The 23,510-nt window shown below is 43.5% G+C and overlaps 1 protein-coding gene across 6 annotated transcripts in view; it reads right to left on the minus strand.

The window, feature by feature from the left end:
- The window catches only part of ARHGEF3 (Rho guanine nucleotide exchange factor 3), a 320,726-nt gene that overhangs the window by 34,860 nt on the left and 262,356 nt on the right, over window positions 1–23,510 (minus strand). For 5 of the 6 annotated variants that reach the window (XR_006816486.1, XM_045991707.1, XM_045991711.1 and 2 more), the window contains one exon: window positions 12,035–12,142. Coding sequence is in view for 5 of the 6 variants with exons in the window: in XM_045991707.1 (XP_045847663.1) it covers window positions 12,035–12,142 (108 nt within the window). In the remaining variant the exon portion in view is untranslated. Of the gene's footprint in view, window positions 1–12,034; window positions 12,143–13,010; window positions 13,692–23,510 lie in introns of those variants that run through there. The other variant, XM_045991710.1, reaches the window with a different exon arrangement.

A 23,510-nucleotide genomic window follows, 5' to 3' on the forward strand; every position in this document is an offset into this window, starting at 1 on the left:
GTATTTACTTATTTTTTAGGAACAATGACTAAGTGGCTCTTTGACCAATCAAACTTCAGATTCACCCCTTTAGTTAGGCTGGATTAAAAGAAATGTTTTATTTTTAACTCCACTTGGAAAGGAGAAGGATGCTGAAAAGAAGAATCCCCAAAATGCATAAAGAATGCTGGTCAGGTGTGAGGTCGGCAGCTGGCTAGCCCTGAGGACAGCTCATAGCCAACCAGGCCAAACCCATGGACAGGTATTCAAGACCATACACCATGGCCAACACCTCTACCGCTCCTCAGTACAACTGCGCACAATTAGATGAGAGCGCTGGAGCTGGGGAAGGAACATGTGACTTCTGCTAGGAGAAAAACCCCAAAGAAGAGGATGCCTGCTGAGGGAGGAAGACAGCTATGTCCCTTCCAGTGCCCATTCCCCTCCTCCTGCTTTATTTTCCTCTGTTTTCACCATGGGCTGTGTGATATCATTTACTAGTTTCTGACAAGTCTGTTTCCTCTCAATAGAGGGTAATCTCCTGGAAGGCAAGATTATCTATCTGTTCTGTTCACTATTGGACTTATTAGCAACTGACACATAGGAGGAGCTCAACAATTTTGCTTAATGAATGAATGCCATGCTTGTATGTGCTGGGTATGGTGAGGGGGGCTTTAGAACCTTGTATACTCAAAAAGGAAGGATTGCTAGCCCTGTTTTACAGAGGAGGAAACTGGAGGCTCAGAAAGGGTAACACTTCACTGAAGGTCATGCAGCTAATGAACGGTGCTCCAGAATTTAGACCCAGGTCAATGGTGAACTCAGAATGACAGTACAGGTCTGGTCTATTTCAGAGCCTGCCCTTCCCCCCACTATTGTCCCAGGCCCCTGCTGACAATTTTAACCAATATCCTATCCTGCTTCCCCTACTGTAAGAGTCAGAGTGTGGTAGGAAGCATGTGCCCAAATACATGACTTTCAGGCTACTTTTCAGTCCATGATAGAGCTTCTAAACCTTGCCACCAGTAACATTTTGGACCAGAAAATTCTTTGTTGTGAGAAACTATCCTGTATCTTGCAGGTTGTTTAACAGGATGTTTATCACCAGCCCTTAGATGCCAGTACTGCCCCCATCCCAGTTGTGACAACCAAAACACCTCCATTGCTGAATGTCCCCTGGGGTGAGAAATGCCAGTCCATGGTGGCTAGGATAGACCCAGCCTTAGGAGAGACGGCATAAAAACAGAAACATGTACCTCGATCCCTCTGGGTGTGGGGAATGAAAAATGTTCCAGGACAAGCAAGAGTTTCCATGAGGGAAACCAGCTTAGCAAATGAGTCAAAAACCTAAAGCTCATAATTACTGGCAGCTAAAATAACAACAGCCGTAATAAGCACAGATAATGCAGATATAGGAAATGGGTGCTTGTGTTTATGCCTGAGCTGGGTATGTGGAAAAGATGCTGCAGGTGCAAAGGGGACTGTCTGTCAGGTGGGAAAAGAGGGACCCTTTACATGTGTCAGAGGAAATGTAAACCCAGCAGGTGAGGCATGATGGAACAGATTTAATTTGTTAATGCCGCCTGTTCAGCGGGGTGCTCCCTCACCCTTTTCCAAAAACAGAAGGTTCTCTACAGCTAAAGATAACACGCTCCAATAAAGAGAGTTCAAACTAGGGAAATTCTCTGCAGTTACCATTGCTATTGTCCAGCAGATGGCTTATTATTAAATGGACTGGAGGTTAGGGTGGGACTGTCAGAGGAAAATAGGTTTCTATGTTGCTACTACAATGGGTTAAACCAAAATGTACAGTAGTTATGGCTGGGATTGGAAAATGTTCTTTTTTTTTTTAATATTTTATTTATTTATTTGACAGACAGAGACCACAAGTAGGCAGAGAGGCAGGCAGAGAGAGAGGAGGAAGCAGGCTCCCTGTAGAGCAGAGAGCCTGATGCAGGGCTCGATCCCAGGACCCTGAGATCATGATCTGAGCTGAAGGCAGAGGCTTTAACCCACTGAGCCACCCAGGCGCCCCGGAAAATGTTCTTGAAGAGCATCTTGGAGGAGTCTCTTACGGAAGGCTTGATGAGAGCCATTAACTTAAATGGACAAATAACACTTCTCAGGTCTGTGGCTTCCATTACTTTTGACCCTCCCACTCGTCTTGGGAGAGGCAACAGGACAAGTTCTTGCATTTTTGCCCTCTTTAATAGATTAGAAATCTGAGCGCCAGGAGATTTAGCGACTGGCCCAACGTTAAGTGTGGGAATAGGAACTAAGTCTAGTCTTTTGACTATAGAACATGGATCTCGGCTGAGAACCCAGGCTTTGGAGTAAAACAGACATGGCTTGAAGTCATCTTGGTAGCTAAGGGACCTTGGGAAGTTAATCACTCTGGATCTCGGTTTCCTTTTTTTTTTTTTTTTCCATTTCTTTCCATCTAGATTTCATTTTTTAAAAGATTTTATTTATTTGACAGAAGGACAGAGATCACAAGTAGGCAGAGCAAGTAGCAGAGAGAGAGGGGGAAGCAGTCTCCCTGCTGAGCAGAGAGCCCCCAGCGTGGGGGCTCAATCCCAGGATCCTGGGATCATGACCTAAGCCAAAAGCAAAGGCTTAACCACTGAGCTACCCAGGCGCCCCATGGATCTTGGTTTCCTTAATGGTGTGTGTTTTTTAAAAAATATTTTATTTATTTATTTATTTATTTAGAGAGCATGTGCACACAAGTGGGGGGAGGGGCAGAAGGAGAGAGAGAATCTTAAGCAGGCATCATGCCCCCTGCAAGCCTGATGTGGGGTTCGATCTCAGGACCCAAGATCATTACTTGAGCTAAAACCAAGAGTCAGACACTTAACGGAAAGAACCACCTGGGCACTCCTTCAGTCTCCTTATCTATAAAAGGACATAGTAATGAGTACTTCACAAAGTTGCAGCAGGGATGACATAAGATAAAATATGCCCAGGGTGGGGCGCCTGGGTGTCTTAGTGGGTTGGGCCTCTGCCTTCGGCTTGGGTCTTGGTCTCAGGGTCCTGGGATCGAGCCCCGCATCAGGCTCTCTGCTTGGTGGGGGGTCTGCTTCCCCCCTCTCTCTCTGACTGCCTCTCTGCCTACTTGTGATCTCCCTCTCTGTCAAATAAATAAACAAAATCTTAAAAAAAAAATACGTCCAGGGCTTAGTCAAGTGCCTGGTATGTGGGCAATAAGCAACAGATGCTACTTATCAGTGTTATCGTACCATTGGCAGCACTGCCACCATTTCTGCTGGTTTATATATGTTTTCATTCATTAGCAAGCAGCAGACACATCTTTGAATTACTTGAACCAAATGTCTCCTTTGGGACGTCCATTAGGATAACTGATAGGAGAGAAGAAAACCTTCAGCAGCACAGTGTTGCTTATAAAAGCAAAAGATCTAGAAAGAGCCCAAAGTGGCCAATAGGGAATAGTTAAATAAATGACGGTGTAATCATAAAATGGAATGTTATATGTTTGTTAAAAACATTCTTTTAGGAGAAACTTAATGATAATGGACAAGTCTCTCATGTAGCATTAAGAAAAGAAAGATCCCTGTTTAAAATACGTGTTAATAGATGTTAGCCCTAGATAGTGGGCTACAGATATTCTTATTTTCATCTCCATACCTCTCTATATTTATTTTCCAGATTTTCCATAAGAGATATTAACTAAGAGAAAATGAAATCAGTAGACAAATGTGCAAGACCATGAACCTGGAGTTTGAAGTGGTGCTATGAATATAAAATCATATTTGGATTTGGTTCAGAATAATATATATTAAAAACATGGTCAAAAGGCACCCAATCACTTCACAATTAAAAAAACAACAACAACAACCCCACAGACCCAGGGCAAAAAAATCAAACCCCATAGATCCTGTAGCTGAGAGAGATTCTGAGTAGAATGAATGAAAAGCTGAAGAAAATATTTGGTGCAGGTGTGGGGAAAATATTATAAAATTTTCTTAGTGCTAAACAAAATTTAGGAAGCCTTCCAGAGGCTTGGGACTGCAGCCCAACGTCTTCATTAGGCACTGTAAACCAGCTTTTGGACAATAATGTTAATGACACAATATTCCACGAGCTGAAATGGAAATGATGACTTTCCCTGCCACGTAGGCAAACAAAGAGTAAGGAACAACAGTGCAGTGTGATGCTTTACACCAAAAGTCTGGCCATCAATTTTAGAGCCTGGCAAACTTCAGGCTTTATTATGACCAGCTGACTTTTTTGCAGAAGCCGACTCCAGGAGAGGCGCCGTGAATCCCTGCAGGACCCCAGCTCCTGCACTTACTGGCTGTGTGACTTAGGGCACATATTTCAACCTTCAGGTTCTTCCCCTATAAAGTGGAGCTAAATCCTACCTTCCCATTCTTAGGGAGAAGATGAAATGAAGCCGTGAATATAAAGTACCCTGCCCAGAACCTGGCTCATTGTAAATACTCAATTACTGGAAGCTGTTATTCCTAAATAAAAAAAGACAAGCTTTGAATTACAGTAGTCAACTATGACAGTGGTCTATTACTTCAGGAATAGTAAAGATCAACAGAATGTAAGGAGTTCCTCTTGATGTGGACTACAGGTCCCTTCCTAGCTACACCCTTACCTCCCAGACTGCAGGACAATGTGATTTCTGGTTGCTTCCTCCAACACACACACACACACACACACACACACACACACACACCCACCCACCCAAGCTTATTTCCATATCTACCAAATTACTTAGGGTCAAAGACTTTTGTTAGTTAAAGAAAGTGTATGATCTTGGACCAAGAGACAAAGTTTGAGGTTCTTGGAGAAGAAAATCATGGTTTTGAGCACATGGGAATTAAGCACATGGGCTTGGGTGCTCTTCCTATTTAATTCTCAAACTAGACGGCATCAGTCTTCTCACACTCCTTCCTCAAACCTGAAACGCCTCCTTTCCCTTCCCCTCATCAGCTTTGAGCCATTCCAGGCCCAACACAAATCCTTCCACACTTGCCAGGTGGCCTTCCCTTACCCATACTCCCAGCCCCCACAACCCGGCCATTACTAGGCTCCCTGTCTCTAGTATATTTTATCATGTAAGATTTTAAAATCTTATACATTTTTTATTTGGTTGCAAAGATAATATATAATTATTTAAAAAATTCAAGCATGATAGAAATATATAATGCAAAAAATAAAAGTCAATAGACGCAGCCTGTTTATTCATTTTCTACTGATTTGTAATTCTTACATAATAGGGGGAAAAAAAAGGAGAACATAAGACAGAAAACAAAAGAACCGTCAAAGTCTCTTATACTTGTATTCCCAAGAGATAACCACTATTAAGAATTTGATGATATTCCTAGTTTCCTGTCCATATACTGCAATGGATGCATATTATTAATTGGAATACAAGGGTTTTAAATTTCCTTTTTTTTACTTGCTGATAAATCTTACACAAGTTTAAGTAGATTTTATCCTTCTCAAGAGTAGGTACTGTCTCCTGATTACCTCCCCCAACAAGTCTAGAGCAGAACAAATAACACAGTAGATATATAATGAATAATAAATGGAGAACACTAATGTATCCCATTTTCTGCTGCATCTCGGTGAAATGAAATACTCTGCAGATCTAAGGGCCCAGGAATGGCACAGCGAGAGACTCTAGTTACCAGAAACCCTTCCTAAACCACAATAATCCTTCCTGAGGGGATACAAATGGGAGAGGGCAGATACTCTGTTGTGAAGTAGCCCAGTTATATAATATTACTAGGTGGGCACCCACTGCCAGCTCCTGGAGAGCCCCTAGGAAGAGCAGTGGCCAACTTTTCCAGTAATAAACGCAAATATAATAGTAACTGTCAATTTCTGAGCATATCCTAAGTCACATGTAGTGCTAGCCATACCAAGAAAAGTAAGAGACAACCTTGTTTTGTGTGGAGAGTCAAGGGACCCCCGGGAAGGGCTATCCTGTGAAGATGTCCCAGTGGGCGAGAAACGGTGGGAAAAGAGAGGGGGAAATGTGACTATGAGTCTAGAATTAGGATGTAAGAACACAGAGGAGCAATTCTGCCCAAGACAGGTATAAACCACAAAGAGAAGCCTGATTCTAGAGACATCAGATGCCTTGAATTTACATCATTTGACCAGAATTCCACTTCTGGGAATATCACTGAAGGAAAGGAAGGAATACAGACACACATAAGATTTGCAATCAGGATGTTTAAAGCAGGATATAATAGTAGAAAATGGAAATAATTTAAATGTTCAACAAAAGAAGAGTGAATAATCAATACCTGGTATATTCTTTTGATGAAATACGATATGAATTCATTAAGAACTGGGCTTGTGAAAAATACTTAAAAGACATTCAATACAGAGTTATCTGATAATATAAAAAATAGTCGCAGCCTAAATAACCATTAATAGGAGACTGGTTACGTAAAATAAGTCACATCAACACACTGGAATGATAGATACTTGGTCCACTAAGATCATATTTTCCAAGAATAACTTGGAAAAGTGATATAATACTTCCCTTAAGCCATAACAAAATTCTGATCCAGCTAAATGACAAAGAGAAGATGCAAATAAAAGAGATGGAAGAAACCAGGCAAAATGCAAAATACAACAACAACAACAAAAAGACAGAGACATAACTCAAGACAAAAAGCATTAAAAGAAATGAAGAGGGTTACTGAACCTTAATGAAAGGTACAACTCCCCCCAAGAGGCTGTAACAATGATTAGAGGAAACTTTACATATGCCTAACTGCATAGCTTGGAAATATGTGAAGCCAAGACCAATAGAAACGCCAAGAGAAACTGACCATTCATGGTCCCCATGGGAGATTTTAATCCAAGAGTGAACAGATCACACAAAGATAGGCTGGGTACACTGTGAGTAACCCAAATGAGGCTCAGAGTATGTAAGTTATGTAGATATACCTAGAATAACACTGGAAGGAAATTATTAAAATACTAACAGAGGTTGTTTTGCAGTGGAATCTTTTCTCTTTCTCCCTTTTGGTATTTTTCCATAATGAACCTATACTTTAAAAAAAAAAATTTTTTTTTTATTTCCTCGACAGACAGCGATCACAAGTAGGCAGAGAGGCAGTCAGAGAGAGGGGAGGAAGCAGGCTCCCTGCTGAGCAGAGAGTCTGATGCCGATGCAGGGCTCCACCCCAGGACCCTTAGATCATGACCTGAGCTGAGGGCAGAGGCTTTAACCCACTGAGCCACCCAGGCGCCCCGAACCTATACTTTTATAATGGAAAAGAAATGAAGCTCATGTTCAGAGAGACGCAGGGCTCAACCACAGTGTCATGAACATGGCATTCCACAGCACGCACAGGTCCCAGCACTGGATGGAGCTCAAATGCGTCTGCCAGTTGTGCAGGGAGAGGCAAGGGCTCAGCGACCCACCCATGGCGAGCTCACTGTCCTCACTGCATAGGAGGGGTGCATTCGGGCCCCTTTTGGAGCTGGACCATGTTTTCCTCTCAGGCGGGCCAGTGAGGAGATTTTTAGGCCCACAGGGATGCAGACATGCGTGGTGCAGTCTATCAGCATCACTCACTTCCTGATCAGACAGACAGAAGGCCAGGCAGATGGCTGTCCCTCTCCCACTTCCACGAATGCTGTCTTTGTGCTGACACCCGAGCCCCCAGTCTATACGGGGCACAGGGGAGCCAAGAGAGAACAAGTTCTGCCGTGTCTTCTTGAACCGTTGCTGCAAGGGCCACTCACATATGTGGCTGGGTTTTAACCTTTTTTGGAAAAGCTGTTAGCCCCCAAGCTGTCCTGATATCCTTCTGGGCTAACCTGGGGTCACCTGAGAAGCCAGAGGAAGGACAGCTAAGTGCTCCATAATTGATTAAAGTATTGTGTCTGGGTGTTTGGGCCTAAGTCATCTCTTCTTCTGTAATAAAAGGAATCCAACCTTAGACATAACTGGACACCGAAAGGGATATATATGTCTCTATGAGGCCAGGCACCAGGGACAAGGGATACTGTGACAGAATCAAGCTGCTCTATCACAGCCCTGAGTTGTTTTTGGGAATAGAAGAGGCATATATAATAAACACCTAGGAGTAAAAAATGAATGCTGAGTGGCTTGGGGCAACCCCTACCCTGCTCTCCTTGTTCTTTTTCCTCCCCTTTTGGAACAGGCACCAAGACCACTGCACACAAAATGGAAGAGGATATGAGGACAGCCCACGGAGTATCCCTTTGGGGCCTCCTGCTTCCCCTCCTCCTTCCTGCTGCTCAGATCACAGTCACCCAATCCCATTCTAGCTGGAGACGGAAACAATAGTCATTGGGCAGTTACTGAGATGCAGGCTGGAAATAATTCTGCAAAACGGGCTTTGCAGGCACCAAGGTGACCACCAGGGAGACATCTGGGGGGCAAGACAACATTCTCTGTGCTTTGCAGATCATCCTGCAAACATGGCTGTCAAACTCTGTCCACAAAAGCATATTTCCATTCACTGACCCCTGCCCCCCACCGAGGACGCACTCACAACATAAGGACACTGCTCATGTTCTCTCTGTGTCCACGTGCACAACCATTACGAATAACCATTCTGCTTCTGCCCGCTTGTTTCTGTCCCATAAATGGAGACTGGAGTGAGCGATTCATCATGATATTTGAAAAAAGTAAATTAAAAAATTATTTTGCCAAAAGAAAAATCTTTTAAGTTTTAGAAAGCAATTTCCACATGTCAGATCCCTCCGTCAGGTCTGGCTTTCTCATCCTTGTTTGGCCTCAGTCTGTTGGATTTCAGACATGGCTAGCTTTCTTTCTGTCCTAGCTCTCTAGGTCAACGCAAATTTTCAAGCTGCCCAAATATTTCCTGCAGGTTTTCCTGTGTAGGATCTGTGTAGGGCAGAGACAGGAGAGGAGGAACAAAGGCTGCCTGGGAAGCCAAAGGAAAGGTTTTGAAGGCATGACAATGGGGGAGGTTATGGCAACACACAGTCAGGTCTGGGTGGTGGCGGGAGGCATAGACCAGGTTGTGCCCAGACCAGGGAGCATAAACATGGAGTCTACAGGCCAAACAAAGTGATGACAGTGAGTCAAGGGGTCAGGTGTTGGAAGGACAATTGGGAGAGGAGGGGACATCTGTAGGGGACAACTGGCTGGCTACCCAGGTCCAGCTCATGATTGCCATGTGGCAACATGGGCACAAGACTTTCAATTCTTTAAAAGAAACCAGAATCAGGAATTCTTTTTTTTTCCTTAAAAAAAAAAAGATTCTATTTATTTATTTATTTCGCTAGCACATATGAGCAGGGGGGTAGGCAGAGGGAGAGGGAAAATCCCAAACAGGCTCCAAACCCAGTACAGAGCCCGATATGGGGCTCAATCAGAACCCTGAGATCATGATCTGAGCCGAAATTAAGAGTCGGATGCTCAACTGACCGAGCCACCCAGGTGCCTCTGGAATTTCAAATTTGTATATGGATTGTTTGGATTTGTACATGTTCGCTCAAAACACTATCCAGCCAGACAAAACACAATTTGAGGGCCAAATGTGGCTATGAATCTACCAGCAGGCACCTCTCTCCAGGATATAAGCAACATGAGGGCGGGATATAGAGCCTCGTGCATGATGAGGGCCCACTCAAGGCTTACAGAATGGGTGAGGGCCTTCCCAGGAAAGCGGGCTGACTGTCCTAGGCGAGCCAACAGGAAGACATGGCTGGCAGCATGGAGGTGTCATAGTCAAAGGAGGAAATAACCATAGAGTGAACTTGAGCCCCAGCCACTGGCATGGAAAGGGTGAAATGGCAGGAGACAGGCTAAAGAATTTTCAAAAAGCCGAACTCAGCGAAAGACCAGATGTGCAGGACTAGGGCAGTGATGAATCTTCCGGGGAAAGCCTGTGGTGAACTTGGCCAGGGGGCTGAGGGACTGGTCATGGGGGAGAGAAGGTAAACACATTTTTCTTCACTGGCTTCAAAGCCCTTCATCTGGCTCCCCAAGACAACCTTATTTCTTTCCCTTCTCCATTCTCCCACAAAGGGGATCAGGGGATAAGCAAGGGCCCAGAGGCCCAAACACCAAGATAAATAGACCCAAACCTATAGCTAATTATGTGATGAGGTATTCATTCAGAAGAAACTAAGAAGAGCTAACAGAGGAATGGACAGGGCAAGGACGAAGCACCAAAGAAGGAGAGCATCCCTAGGGAGATGGGGAGAACACCCTGGGCTATGCAGAATCATGGCACGTTGGCTGAATGGTCCAGAAGCAATGGCAGGAGGGGGTGAGGGAGACCTGAAATAGTTCTTAAATCATAGATCTTCATAGCACAGGACATGCCTTGGGTTCTGGTCCACAATTTTCTTAATAATTCAGAAAGACAAGAAAAAAATACTGCTAAGCAGAAGTATTCAGGACAAGTAAGGAATGGCAGACTCAAGACCACTTCTCAGCTAAACAAGGGAAGCCTTTTCATGGCATGGCTTTTGTTGGCTTCAGTCTGCAAGAGGATTTTTATGATTATCAAATTCAGGCCAAGGCTTAGACAAATTTCAATATTCACCTTAAAAGACAAATTTTATTGGGAGTTTAAGGAACAATTACAGCAACTTGTTTACCAAAGAATTATTATAGTAGCTAATATCTACTACTTAGCCAACTAATCAGTAAATTAGTGATTGCTAACAAAGGGCTTAATACAGTTTTGTTAGCAATATAGCCCTTTAAATGCACTATCTTATAAATACTAAGGACTTCATTTTTAAAAAAGACTTTTTTTTTTTTAAAGATTTTATTTATTTATTTGACACAGAGCGAGAAAGCAAGCACAAGGACCTCCTCATTGAGCAGGGAGCCAATGCAGGATGTAATCCCAGGGCCCTGGGATCATGACCTGAACTGAAGGCAGGCACTTAACCAACTGAGCCACCCAGGCGTCCCAATACTAACGACTTTAAATGCACTATCTTACAAATCTTTACAATGATTCTACTCTAAAGAAACTGGTGGTATTACCTCCAATTTACCCGTTAGGAATAAAGCAAGACCTAGAGATGTTAAGTCACCTGCCCAAGGTAACAAAGTCTCTGAGCAACAGAGCCAAGGCCAGAAATAAGGTACCTGCACCACAGGGCCTTTGCTCTAAGCCAGGAGTTGGGAAACATCTTCCGTAAAGGGACCAGATAGTAAATATTTGAGGCCTTGTGTGCAATATGGTCTCTGCCATAACTTCTTGACTGTGCCATTGCAGAGCAAAAGCAGCAACCACAGTCTGGTACATAATATTCAGGCATGCCTATTTTCCAACAAATCTTTACTTATGGACACTGAAATTCGAATTTCATATAATTTTCAAGTGTCAGGAAATATTGTCCCTCTTTTGACTTTTGCCCCATCTTATTTTTAAAAAAATTGTTTTAAAGATTTTATTTATTTATTTGCCAGAAAGAGAGACCACAAGCAGGGGGAGTGATAGGCAGAGGGAGAGGGAGAAGCAGGCTCCCTGCTGAGCAAGGAGCCCTATGCAGGGCTCCATCCCAGGACTCAGGGATCATGACCTGAGCCGAAGGCAGACACTTAACTGACTGAGCCACCCAGGTGCCTCTGCCCAAGTCATTTTGAAAGGAAAAGCCATTCTCAGATTGTGCACCATAAGAAAACAGGGGGCAGGCTGAGGTTTCCTCTGCATGCTGCAGTCTCTGGGCCCTGGTCTGAGTACTAGGCTCTCCTACCCTCCAGCTCATGTCACCCACTGGTTTTCTTAGGATGCCCATAGGTATTTTAGGATCAAACGTGTGAGTGTGCATACGGATGGGGTAGAGGACTCTGAGGAAAAGACCCAACAGAGAGGATTCCTCGTCAGTCCTGAAAGAAGCCCTTCTGATCCCAGTTTACAACTTAAAAACACATCTTTCTTCCTTTCAGTTCCCTCCTTTGCTCTCTTCTGCTGAAATAAGCCCTGATTCAGATCTCAGGGGAGGTTCTGGGGAAGAGCAGCAATGACCCCTCCCATACAACACAGTTTTCTGCAAACCCAAGCTGCCCCCCTCCCCGCCCCCGTGTCCTTCTTACCTGCAGGGTTTGGCTGAAGCGCTTTAACGGTGTGGCCTTCACGGGAGGGATGAGGTTTGCTAGTGATGTCACTCTGGAAAGGGGCTTGACCCGTTTATTACTAGGCTCCTAGAGGGTTAAAAAACAAAAACAAAACAAAACAAAAAAAAAGGAAGGAAAATGTCAAGGTTAATTACGGACAACAAAACTCTACCCAGTTCTACTCTACGAGCTACTCCTACCGAACTACGGGATATAACCAGTGCCCCATCGTGAGGGGACAACTTGGCTCAGGAGCCAGGGCAGGGAAAGGGCAGGGAACATCAACAGAAGCAGCCTCTGGGCAGACAGCAAATAGGTATGGTCTGTTCCCTACCCTTCACCCCCCTATATCTGCCCTCTTTTAATTCAGAAGCTTGCACCTCGAATCATTCTCCCCAATGCCTCTCTTAGAGAAAAGCTGCCTCAGATTTCCCATCCAGCGACCTTGTTAGGCAGTTGTGTTTTGATGCTTCTGGTTTCATCTTTTTAAAAACCTTTTCTCCACCTTGCCTGAAGCCACTCTCCAAATTTCTTTTATGCAATGGGGCTTTTCTAAAGCATAAAGAATGTTTGTTTTTTTCAGCTCATTAAATTTAAAAAAATTTTAAAGGAAATTCTTCTATTACTGGGCTCTTTAAACATCACCTTTGTATCTACAGAATACTTGAAATGCACCTACGAATACTTACAAATAACAACCAGCAAGAGAAAATGTACAGAGAGAAAATCCTACTGTGCACATCTCTTTTTAAAATTCATATGCCCACAAGTTTTGAAAATCCTCTCCACATAAAACATTTGCAAATCGGCAAGTTGCCCCAAACCAAGTGAATGGGTGAGAGGGCGCCTACCCAGTCCAATGTCTTTGCAGAGGAGAATTACATAAAAACAATAGGTTATGGGAAAGAAGGACATGACAGACAAAACATTTTACAGAGACAAAGAGAACAGTTACCCTTGCCTTCCTAAGCTCCATCTGACCTGCAGTAGATGCTGGACAGCACATGAAGACACCAAATTCTGATGGAAAAAGCCAAACTTGCCAATTGCTGTGGCGAACCTCAACCATTTCCAGAGGAAGCCTCAAGATGCTCATCTTTCTTTCTCAGCCATTGCTTTCAAAGTTTTGAGGGTTAAGCCAGAACTTCAGATTCTCCAGGACATCCCTGCAAGGTGTTTTGAACATCGTAGGTGCTTGGAAAAATCTTGCCTGAATTTGGAATTCTGCCGAGAAACTCTCATGTCATTTTGTGCCCTTGTCAATCTCAGATGTCAGAAGCCCTCTGGCATTTTGGTAGAAAAATTAAAAGACTAAAGGGAAAAAAAGCACAAAACAATTCCACAATGTTGCCAGGATTGACTTCATGATTTCTCGAAGCAGTGGAATGCTTTCCCAAGACAGAGAATGAATCCGGGCTGCCGGGGACCTCTCCAGCTTCTTGGCATGCTGAGCAGAACAGACAGTAGGAAACTCTCCGAACACTGGGAAGGCTCAGTTCCAAACGGCAAAGGATTAATCTCTCAATACGAGAGACCTCAAGACATCACATTACTATTATTGAAATGCTGAAGAGAAAGCTCCAATAGCACTTCTGCTTCCAGGTGACACTGACCTTCAGGATGCTCCAGGTCCACTGCCTGGCTCCTGAGTATCTGTGCCCAGAGGAGGATTTTTTAAATATTTTTTTTACGTCAGAGCTGCATCACTGGCATGTTAAATACACACACACACACACACACACACACACACACACACACACACCCCCTCTTGAGCATCCCCTGAATTTCTTGAAATAGCTCCTGCTTTGGACTGGAAATGCCAGCGTTGTGATATCACCACCTTTGGTGGTACAAACTGCACTGCAGTAATGTGGAGGGGAGGGATTTCACGGGGCAGCAGGAGTTGGTCTCAGATGATCCTGCAGGCACCTCAGAGCCCAGAGACTCCCAGGTCTCTGTTTCTTTGAACGGCTCACGGTGCTGGATCACAGATTCTGTATCAGAGTGGGGAAGCTGAAGGGCAAACGCCAACGGGGTTCTCTTGCCTTTTTAAAAAGGGGCAGGGAACATTGCACGCTTGGCAGGATAGGGGAAGATTCAGTTCTGTTCCACTTGCTGTGTCATCTTTTCTTGGGTTCTGCTGACTTTGCTGCCCCTTTTATATGACCCAGTCGATGGGTGTTTACAGAGCTACAAGATCTACGCACAATGCAAATGCCAGCCCTTCTGCACGCTGTGTGCAGTGGCGCTACATGAAATTGTAATTAAAACTCCTTTCTTACGGCATTGCCCATTTGGAAGTAAACAGCAGGCTGCTCTCTGGCAATCTGACATTCCCAAGTAACGAACAACTGAACCAGAAACCACTCCTGCATGATTTAGTGCTGTGATCCAGCAAAGCAGGCAGGTGCAATTTCAAAACCAGAACATTTACAGGTTATTGGATCTGTGGAGGAGGCTTTATGCCTGACCCAGTATGAATTATGGTGTTCTCCTTGAGGGCTTCAGTGAGACTAGGAGATTAAAAAAATTCTTGGCCTAATTTGATTTTTCTTTTCCATTTACTCAGTATGTCTCCAGCGACATTTTACTGCTATCTAAAAAGAGCCCTTGGGGAAAATGTTTCCAGATTCTAGTTAAATAGCTCTACTGAAAACTAGCAAATGCAATTCCAAGGATGCTTTGGGGCTTTCCAGAGAGATGACAGAACACAACCTGCAGAAGCTTCCTAGTCCAATAACTCAGCTGCCAGACCAAGGTGGTCAAGGTCTATGCTAAACCCAGACATAAGATACCCTATTTCAAGCACAGACACCACCCCCACCATGCAATTTTAAGACAGGACAGGAGGGCATCTCACTCCAAAGGTTAAAAAACAGAAAAAAGATAAAGGCATTGAGTATTGTGTGTAGGCAGTATTGTCTGCATAACAAAGTTTTGTTTCATCTTTTCCAGGCCTCATAGGTTTTTTTTTGTTTTTCTTGTCTTATTGCACTAGCTAGGACCACTTGTATGTTATTGATTATAGGCTGAGAGGGCAGGTATTCTAGTGTAGTTCTTGATTCTCAAGTGATTATTATGAAGAGTTCATCATTATGACTTGTGTTTGCTGAAAGCATGAAAGAGATACCTTAATCAAGTAGAGAAAGTTCCACTCTATGTTAAGTTTTCTGTGAATTTTTACAATGAATGAATATTCACTTTTATCAAATGTTTTCCTGTTATCTCCTCAGAGGACAAGGAAAGGGAAGAAAAGAAGGGAGAGGTGGCAGGAAGGGAAGGAGGCAGTAAAGAGGCATGGAGGTCACATAGTTTCATAAATGAATTGGTACAGCAATTTAAAACATCTTTTGTACTTGAATTACAAAGGGGAATAAAGCACTCTGTGCCATTTTATTTTATTTATTAAAGATATTATTTATTTATTTATTTATTTGTCAGAGAGAGAGAGAGAGACCGAGAGCAAGCACAGGCAGACAGAGTGGCAGGCAGAGACAGAGAGAGAAGCAGGCTCCCTGCCAAGCACGGAGCCCGATGTGGGACTCGATTCCAGGACGCTGGGATCATGACCTGAGCTGAAGGCAGCTGCTTAACCAACTGAGCCACCCAGGCGTCCCATGTGCCATTTTATCTTTAATGTGAGATTTTATTTTTGTTTTTTAACAATTTTATTTATTTATTTGGGAGGGAAGCAGTCTCCCTGCCGAGCAGGAAGCCTGATGCAAAGCTTGATCCCAGGACCCTGGGATCATGACCAGAGCCACAGGCAGACGCTTACCCAACTGAGCCACCCAGGTGCCCCTAATGTGAGATTTTTAGAAAATAGATTTTAATACTCCTTTGCAAGGGGAGACAATGGTTTTCTTCCCCTCTCCTCATTCTTACCTCCCAACAGGTTAAAAAAACAAAAACAAAAAAAACCATCAAAGCAGATCACATGCATGTAAGAAAGTGACTACCATATCAATATGGTCTAGCATAACTACTTATTCCTTCAAAAATGATTCCATTCTAATAGATGTGGCATATAGGAAACCATTACTTATTCTCCCTGTACTTCATTTTTGCAGTTAGAGTGGTGTTGGGGAGCAACAGGACAGTCTTCCTCATCGTGTCTGTAGCTGCCATGAGACCACCTTCACGCAGCTGCAAACCCAGCCCCAGAGGGACCAGGGATGAATTCATCAGTGTGGGACCGACCACCCTACTGCAGGGCAACACTGTTCTTGGCTGTTATACACCTGCCCAGGAGCAAGGGAGAGGTGAGAATCAACTGTGTTAGCCAATGCTTCTGCCCATGAGTTGATGGAGTCAGAAAAGTCTGTCAAATGTTTGAGGACACCAGGGAAGCCTTAGGCAGGGCTTCATCTCTGTGGAGGAGGAGGTGTGCTGGGAACACCCAGGAGCCCCTAGGAGGCTTTCATCATCCTCATATTAAACAGAAGTTATAGTCTCAGAGTGGTTGAGAAGCTCTCGCATTATGAAATAATAATAAAAATAACATTAATAATAATGAGCTCATATTTCACGCAGGGACTCCTCTCAATGCTTTACAGATATATACTAATTTGTTCCTCCTAATACCTGTGCGAGGAGGTACTATTATGATCCATATTTTAAAGATGGAGATACTGAGGCAGAGGACGAGCACTGTGCTTAAAGTCACGCAAAAAAGCTAGCCAGGATTTAAACCTGGGCAGGCTGGCTCCAGAGCCCCTGGCTTATGGCTTTGTGTAAGGGGCCAGATGGTAAATGCTTCAGGCTTTGTGGGCATCTAGCCTTTGTCATGACTACTCAGCTCTGCCATCAGCCTTAAACATATGTAAACAAATGAATGTGATAATGTTCCATTATGGACATTAAAATCTGAATTCCGTGGAGTCTTTACATGTCACAAAACATTACTGTTTTGCTTTTCTTAACCATTAAAAATAGAAACCATTCTTTGCTTGAAGACAATAGGAAGTGGGCTATACTTGGCCCGTGGACCAGAGTTTGCAGACCACTGTTCTATATCACTGCTGGCTTTATAGGGAGCATTTTCTATGTCAGTTGTCCTCCGCCTCAGCTTTTCTGCTGTGACATACCCAAAGACTCCCAGCTACAGCACCCTTCCCAGACACACTTAGATAGTCTTCAAGCTCTGGAGATGAGATAGACTTGATTTGCTTATTCTTTCTGGAGCTGGGTATGCAGGGTCCTCCCCTGGTAGGCAGGGGAGATATCGGACTTATCTTTATGTGAGTAAGCCCTAGTACATTTTATTATCTTAACCTTCCAAATAAATCAGCCTAAGCATGACACAAACTTTCCCTGATCATGGATGTGTATACAAATAAGGGATGAACAAAATGACAGGGTGTGTGGGATCTGGTTCATAGTAATGAGAGGGAGCAGGGATGCATAAGAAACAAGGCTGATCACAGGTTGGGAACTGTCACAGCTGGATGCCGGGCAAAGGGATCTCAGTATACAGTCCTGCCTGGGGTGCATAGTCAAACAACAGATAATACAAAGGTTTATTTTAATGCACAGAGAATCATTTTGCAAATGTATCAGTGAGCAGACAGATGCCATCAAAGATCTGTACTTCAGCTGTCAGTGAGGGGCTAGGGAGAAAGGATACTGAAAGAGACAGATGACAGACATCATCTAGAACTGAACATGATTAGAAGAGACCTGGTAGGGGCGCCTGGGTGGCTCAGTGGGTTAAAGCCTCTGCCTTCAGCTCAGGTCATGATCTTGGGGTCCTGGGATTGAGACCCACATTGGGCTCTCTGCTCTGCAGGGAGCCTGCTTCCTCCTCTCTCTCTCTCTCTGCCTGCCTCTCTGCCTCCTTGTGATCTCTGTCTGTCAAATAAATAAATAAAATCTTAAAAAAAAAAAAAAAGAGACCTGGTAAAATGAAAGAAAAAAAATCCCACTGCATTTCAGCAATTTGCAACCAACACAGACCAGAAGAGGGAAGGGTCCATGTGGCTGGGCAATCAAAAGCTGGGAGAGCTGCTTTGAAATGTTCAGACTTAAGATGAGCAACATCACGGAGAGGCACCAACCCAGCCACCAGACTCCCTGAAGTCTGTTCTATTCTGTTGACTGCTTTAATTCTTTAATTTAAAAAATACATACTTTATTTATTTATTTGACAGAGAGAGAGAGAGAGAGACAGCAAGAGAAGGCACTTAAGAGGGAGAGTGAGAGAGGCAGAAGCAGGCTTCCTGCTGAGCAGGGAGCCCAATGGGGGGCTTGATCCCAGGACTCTGGGATCATGACCTGACCCAAAGGCAGATGCCCAATGACTGAACCACTATTGACTGGTTTTTATTTGCTCTCATCAAGAAACCTATCGACGGGTTGCCAATCACTAGAGTCCACAATATAAAACAATTTGGTGGTATTCTACTCTGATGTAGAAATAAGCAGAGAGAAGAGGAGCCATCCCAGGTCAGACTGCCTGGGGACGGGAGACTTCTGTTCTGTTGTATTTATTTTATGAGTATGCTTTCCTTTCCCCAATTCTGTGTCCCCATATTCGTGTTTTTCTCTCCATTCCTATAACAGCACCTTCTGATAAGAAGGCAAATACTTCTTATCCTTGCCTGAGCCTCACTGTCACTCTGCCTTTCTCCAGGCAAATATATGTAAAGCTCATGACTGTCTGGACTTGACTTTACTACCCAAATCCTTAGACTCAAAGGCTGGTTCATGTGGTCTCATGGTTTATGCCCAAGATTCTCACCCTTCAAAACTTCTAGGTCACCACAAATATTATGGTGTTCTCACTTCTTTTGACACCTCCTATTGCCAAGACCTTCCCACCCTTTCTGGGTTTCTCACTGACTTGCTGACCAGGTTTTTTTTGGTTTTTTTTTTGTTTTTTTTGGTTGCTTTTTGTTGTTGTTTTGTGTGTGTGTGTGTGTGTGTGTGTGTGTGTGTGTGTGTGTTTTGTTTTGTTTTGTTTTGTTTTTTTACTATTGCCTGTGCCTCCTCCAACCCATAGCTTTACTCCAAGTCTCCCCTTTTTCCCTCTGGGGCACCTGACAGCCTGCTTTGTATCTTGCCCCTCAAAGACAACATACTCCTATAGCTTCTCCTTCCTAGCTAATGTTTTTCTAACTAAAAGACTCAAATGAGCCTCATTTAAACAAATCAATCAATCAATCTATCTATCTATCTGAGTCTGGATCTCATACATTCTAGCAAGTTACTTACGCACAGTTTCTTCAACTGAAAAACGAGGAAAGAATCCTCTCACAATGCAGTAGTGGGAATTGTAGCTAAGAGCTATCATTTAATTCCATAAGAGTTTATAATCTGTGCCAGGCACTGGGCTGACTGCTTTACATGGGTTTGCTTGTGGCCCCTTCAGAACATCCCATGAGAGAGCTAAGAACCTTATTCTCATTTTACAGACAAGTAAGCTGAGGCTCAATGAGCACAGTTAGTTACACAGGTCGCCTTTCTCAGGTGGCAGACACAAGATAGGGATCCTATCCTGGACCACACACCTCAGCTACACTGTTCCGCCCAAGAGACCACAATAATGAGTACACAGCACAGGGCCTTGCGAAAAGCAAGCTTTCCATGAACAGAGCCTAAAACTGAACTCACAAACTGGTGTGATTTTTAGTAGATCATTTCTCCTCCCCTTCCCCTTTGCTACTAGGAACAGGTGAGTTTATCTAATCACTCAATGTGTGCATTCTCTTTTTAAAGAAATTGATCTTGAAATAATTTTACATTTATAGAAGAGCTGCAAGAATAGTACAGAATGTTCCCATATACTCTGTACTCTTTTCTCCCGATGTTAACACCTTAAATAACTATGTACATTTTTATCAAAACTACGATATTAATATTACAAGATGATTAACTAAACTATTAAAGGATTTACTAGGATTTTACCAGTTCCCCCACTAATGTCTCTTTTCTGTTTCAGGATCCAATCCAGAATCTCACATTATATTTCACGGTCATATCTCTGGAGTTTCCTCCAATCTGTGGCAGTTCCCTGGTCTGCCTTTCATGACACTGACACTTTTGAAGTATACTGGTCAGTTATTTTGCTGAATGTTTCTCCATTTGGATCTGAGGTTTTCTCATGATTAAAATAAGATTATGCATTTTTAAAAAGATTTTATTTATTTATTTATTTGACAGAGATCACAAGCAGGCAGAGAGGTAGGCAGAGAGAGAGGAGGAAGCAGACTCCCTGCTGAGCAGAGAGCCCAATGCAGGATCCTGGGATCATGACCTGAGCCAAGGGCAGAGGCTTTAACCCACTGAGCCACCCAGGAGCCCCAAGATTATGCATTTTTGTGGGCACCTGGGTAACTCAGTCAGTTAAGCATCTGACTCTTGATTTCCACTCAGGTCATGATTTTGAGGTGTTGGGATAGAGAGCCTGGTGTTGGGCTCTGCACTCAGTGGGGAGTCTGTTTAAGGATTCTCTCTCTCCCTCCTCCTCTGCCCCTCCCCTTGCTCAAAAGGACTCTCTTTTCTAAAAGTAAGTAAATCTTAAAAATAAATGTTATGCATTTTTGGCAAGAATACAACAGAAGTGACTTGTCCTTTTTGGTACATCATATCAGGGTAGCGTTATCGTATTACTTACCTACCATTTGGTTAAGGCAGGGTATGCGTTGAACTGTATACCCCTAAAAAGATACGTTGAGGTTCTACCCCCAAACCTGTGAAAGCGACCTTATTTGAAAATAGGATCTTTGCAGATATAATTAAGTTAGGATGAGGTCATACCAGATTAGAGTGTGTCCTAAATCCAATCACTTGTGTCCTTATAGAAAGGAAATTTGAAGACATGAAGGGAGAAAGCAATATAATGACTGAGGCAGCAACTGCAGTGATGTATCTATACGCCAAAGAACACTAAGGACTGACGACAAATACCAGAAGACAGGAAGAGGCAGGGAAGGATTCCCCCGCAAGTTTCTGAGGCTGATACCTTGATTTCAGGCTTCTGGTCTGCAGAACACTGAGAAATAAATTTCTGTTTTCTAAGCCACCCAGCTACCCTAGGAAACTAATACAGGTGTTCTCTGCTGGATTTCTCCCTATAAATTTACTATTCCTTTTGCAGTTAATACATATATGGGAAGAGATACCTTGTGACTATACGCATCCTTTTAAATCTGTGTGAGTGTTTTCCAGTATTTGCAAAACTGACTTCACTGAAGTGTACATCTGTCACCTTAGGGGGGTATGTTTCTTGACTGAACAGGGAGAACCAGAAGGCTGATCCAGGCAAAGTACGCATGAGAGTCAGTGTTAGCTGGAGCAGGCAAGGGGAGGGGCATAGGGGACCACAGGGCTGTGAAGGACACGGAGGCAGCAATGAGGAGGCCTTCACAGAGCCGCATGAGTAAGAGGATCAGGGCCACAGGAACACCAAGGCGAGCTTCTTCGGAGCCTGCAAGTGACTCTTCATCTTATTTTCTTGTAAACAGAAAAGGACAATAATGAAATAATGGTGCTTAACTCTAAAATTTCCATTAAGTGATTCTCATTTTTTTTTCTTTCTTTCTGTTCTCTTTTCCCTGGCGCAGAGCTAACTGACCTGGTGTCATGTGTTACCAGAAGTTGAAAGGCAAATAATGAGGCCCAAATTCCAACGGAAACCTGGCTTCATTGATTAGGCCAAATGCATTTCAGAATTATTGGTTTCTAACCTACGAGGGGAGCAAAAGGTCTTCAAATTCAGAACTATAATTTTCCTTTAGAGATGCTTATCCGTGGTTTCAACAAAAGGGCTACAGACTTTGTGGACTTTGACAAACTACCAGGAACAGCTCCTGGAGGCATCCCTATTACCTCTGTCTTGGCTAATCTCAAAGACGGAGGCCACACCCTGTGCTTATTCTCTCCAGCTGTGGGTCTGGTTGCTTTGCCCTGGGCATCCAAGGGAGATTTGATTTCCTCTTTGATGAAATGGCTCGACTCTCTCCATATCAGATGTTATAAGAAAAACATCTCGATTTCTTTAAAAAAAAAAAAAAGTCGTGTATGGTTTTTGGGGGGTTGTTTATTTATTTACTTAGTACTTTTGCTTGCTAACAGAGAGTAAGGAGAGCCTGGATAAATAAAATTCACAGACCACTCTGAGTTAGTTCAGTCTTACGGCCAAGCTGCAGACAGGATATTGGGTTGCTCTGTTGAGAATCCAACAATTTCTCCAGCCTCCTCTCACAGAAAAGCTAAACAGCAGATGACGATAGATATGTCACAAGACAGTCTGGGCAAATCCACAAATTAAACCATCAGCTCTCGGGGCCACGGAACTGAACACGTGAAGGTTGGAGAGATGATATTTATTCCCTGAACACTGAGTCTTCTCGGCCTGCGCCGGTCAGCACCTACGGCATCTGGCCAACATCGGTCTGTGAGGTGGCTGCTTTTGGGAAGCCTTGACTAGGGGGAGGTCTCAGGGGGACATGTGACCGAGCTAAGACAATGCTGGCATGAGCCTCTGAAAGCCTGCTCCGTCCCTGACCCAAAGAGAACCTCCCATAAAAAGCAAATAAAAAATGAGGTTCGAAAGAAAATCACATTTTATGACAACTTCTGTGGTCATCCCGGCTTCATTTCCTCTAGGCCTCCCTGTTTCCTTCAAGTCCTAAACACATGTTGGCAAAAGCACTACAGCTCCCTCATGTTCGTATAAACTAAATGGCAAAATGAAGGGAAGGAGGGGTTTGGGGCGAGAGAGATGGATTTCAGCCAGTTTACTCCACAGAAGCAATTAATCTTAACTACAAACTCTGAGAGGGCTAATGTTCAGGGCAAACCATTTTGTTTCTGAGGGCAGACGTCAAGCAACTTATTATCTTTATTCTTCTGATTATCATTGAATTTGTGCTCCTACGCTGTAGAAAAATAACCTGACCTACTTGGCTGCTGTGGGTAAATTTCATTTTTGCTGAACGATGGTGATAGGATTGAAAAAAAAAATGAACCTTGGGAAATAACTCAGTAAAATATGGGACTCTCTCAGAGCTGAAGCAGGCCGCAGCAGCCTGGGTTACGAACACAATCTCTTAGCGGTGCCAGTAAAATAAAACAGAACCACTGTTTCAGACACTGTGTTTTTGGCAAATGTTTCACTCCTCAATTACTTTCAGAGTTCTTCGTTTCAGTCAACATTACAAGGGTAAGTCAACATTTGTCCTGGCAGCATGCCCAAATTTGTTATTTTATTAGTCTGCTACTGGTTAAATTGGCCCAAGATTAAACACATCTAATAAATAGCCCTAAAATATTGAAGTTTAGTAGAAGACCACATTCAAGTTCTCTTACACAGGATGTGACTATTAACCTTGGGCAGAGGAGAAATGTCCACCCACACCCCAGCTAAGTTCCTTTTAGCAAACGCCAGCCCATTGCCTGAAACCCATTTTGGTCATGCCCAGACATGGCATTGCAGACCTTCAGAGAAAGAGGA

The sequence above is a fragment of the Meles meles genome, chromosome 20 (assembly GCF_922984935.1).
Source record: "Meles meles chromosome 20, mMelMel3.1 paternal haplotype, whole genome shotgun sequence".
NCBI lineage: Eukaryota > Metazoa > Chordata > Mammalia > Carnivora > Mustelidae > Meles > Meles meles.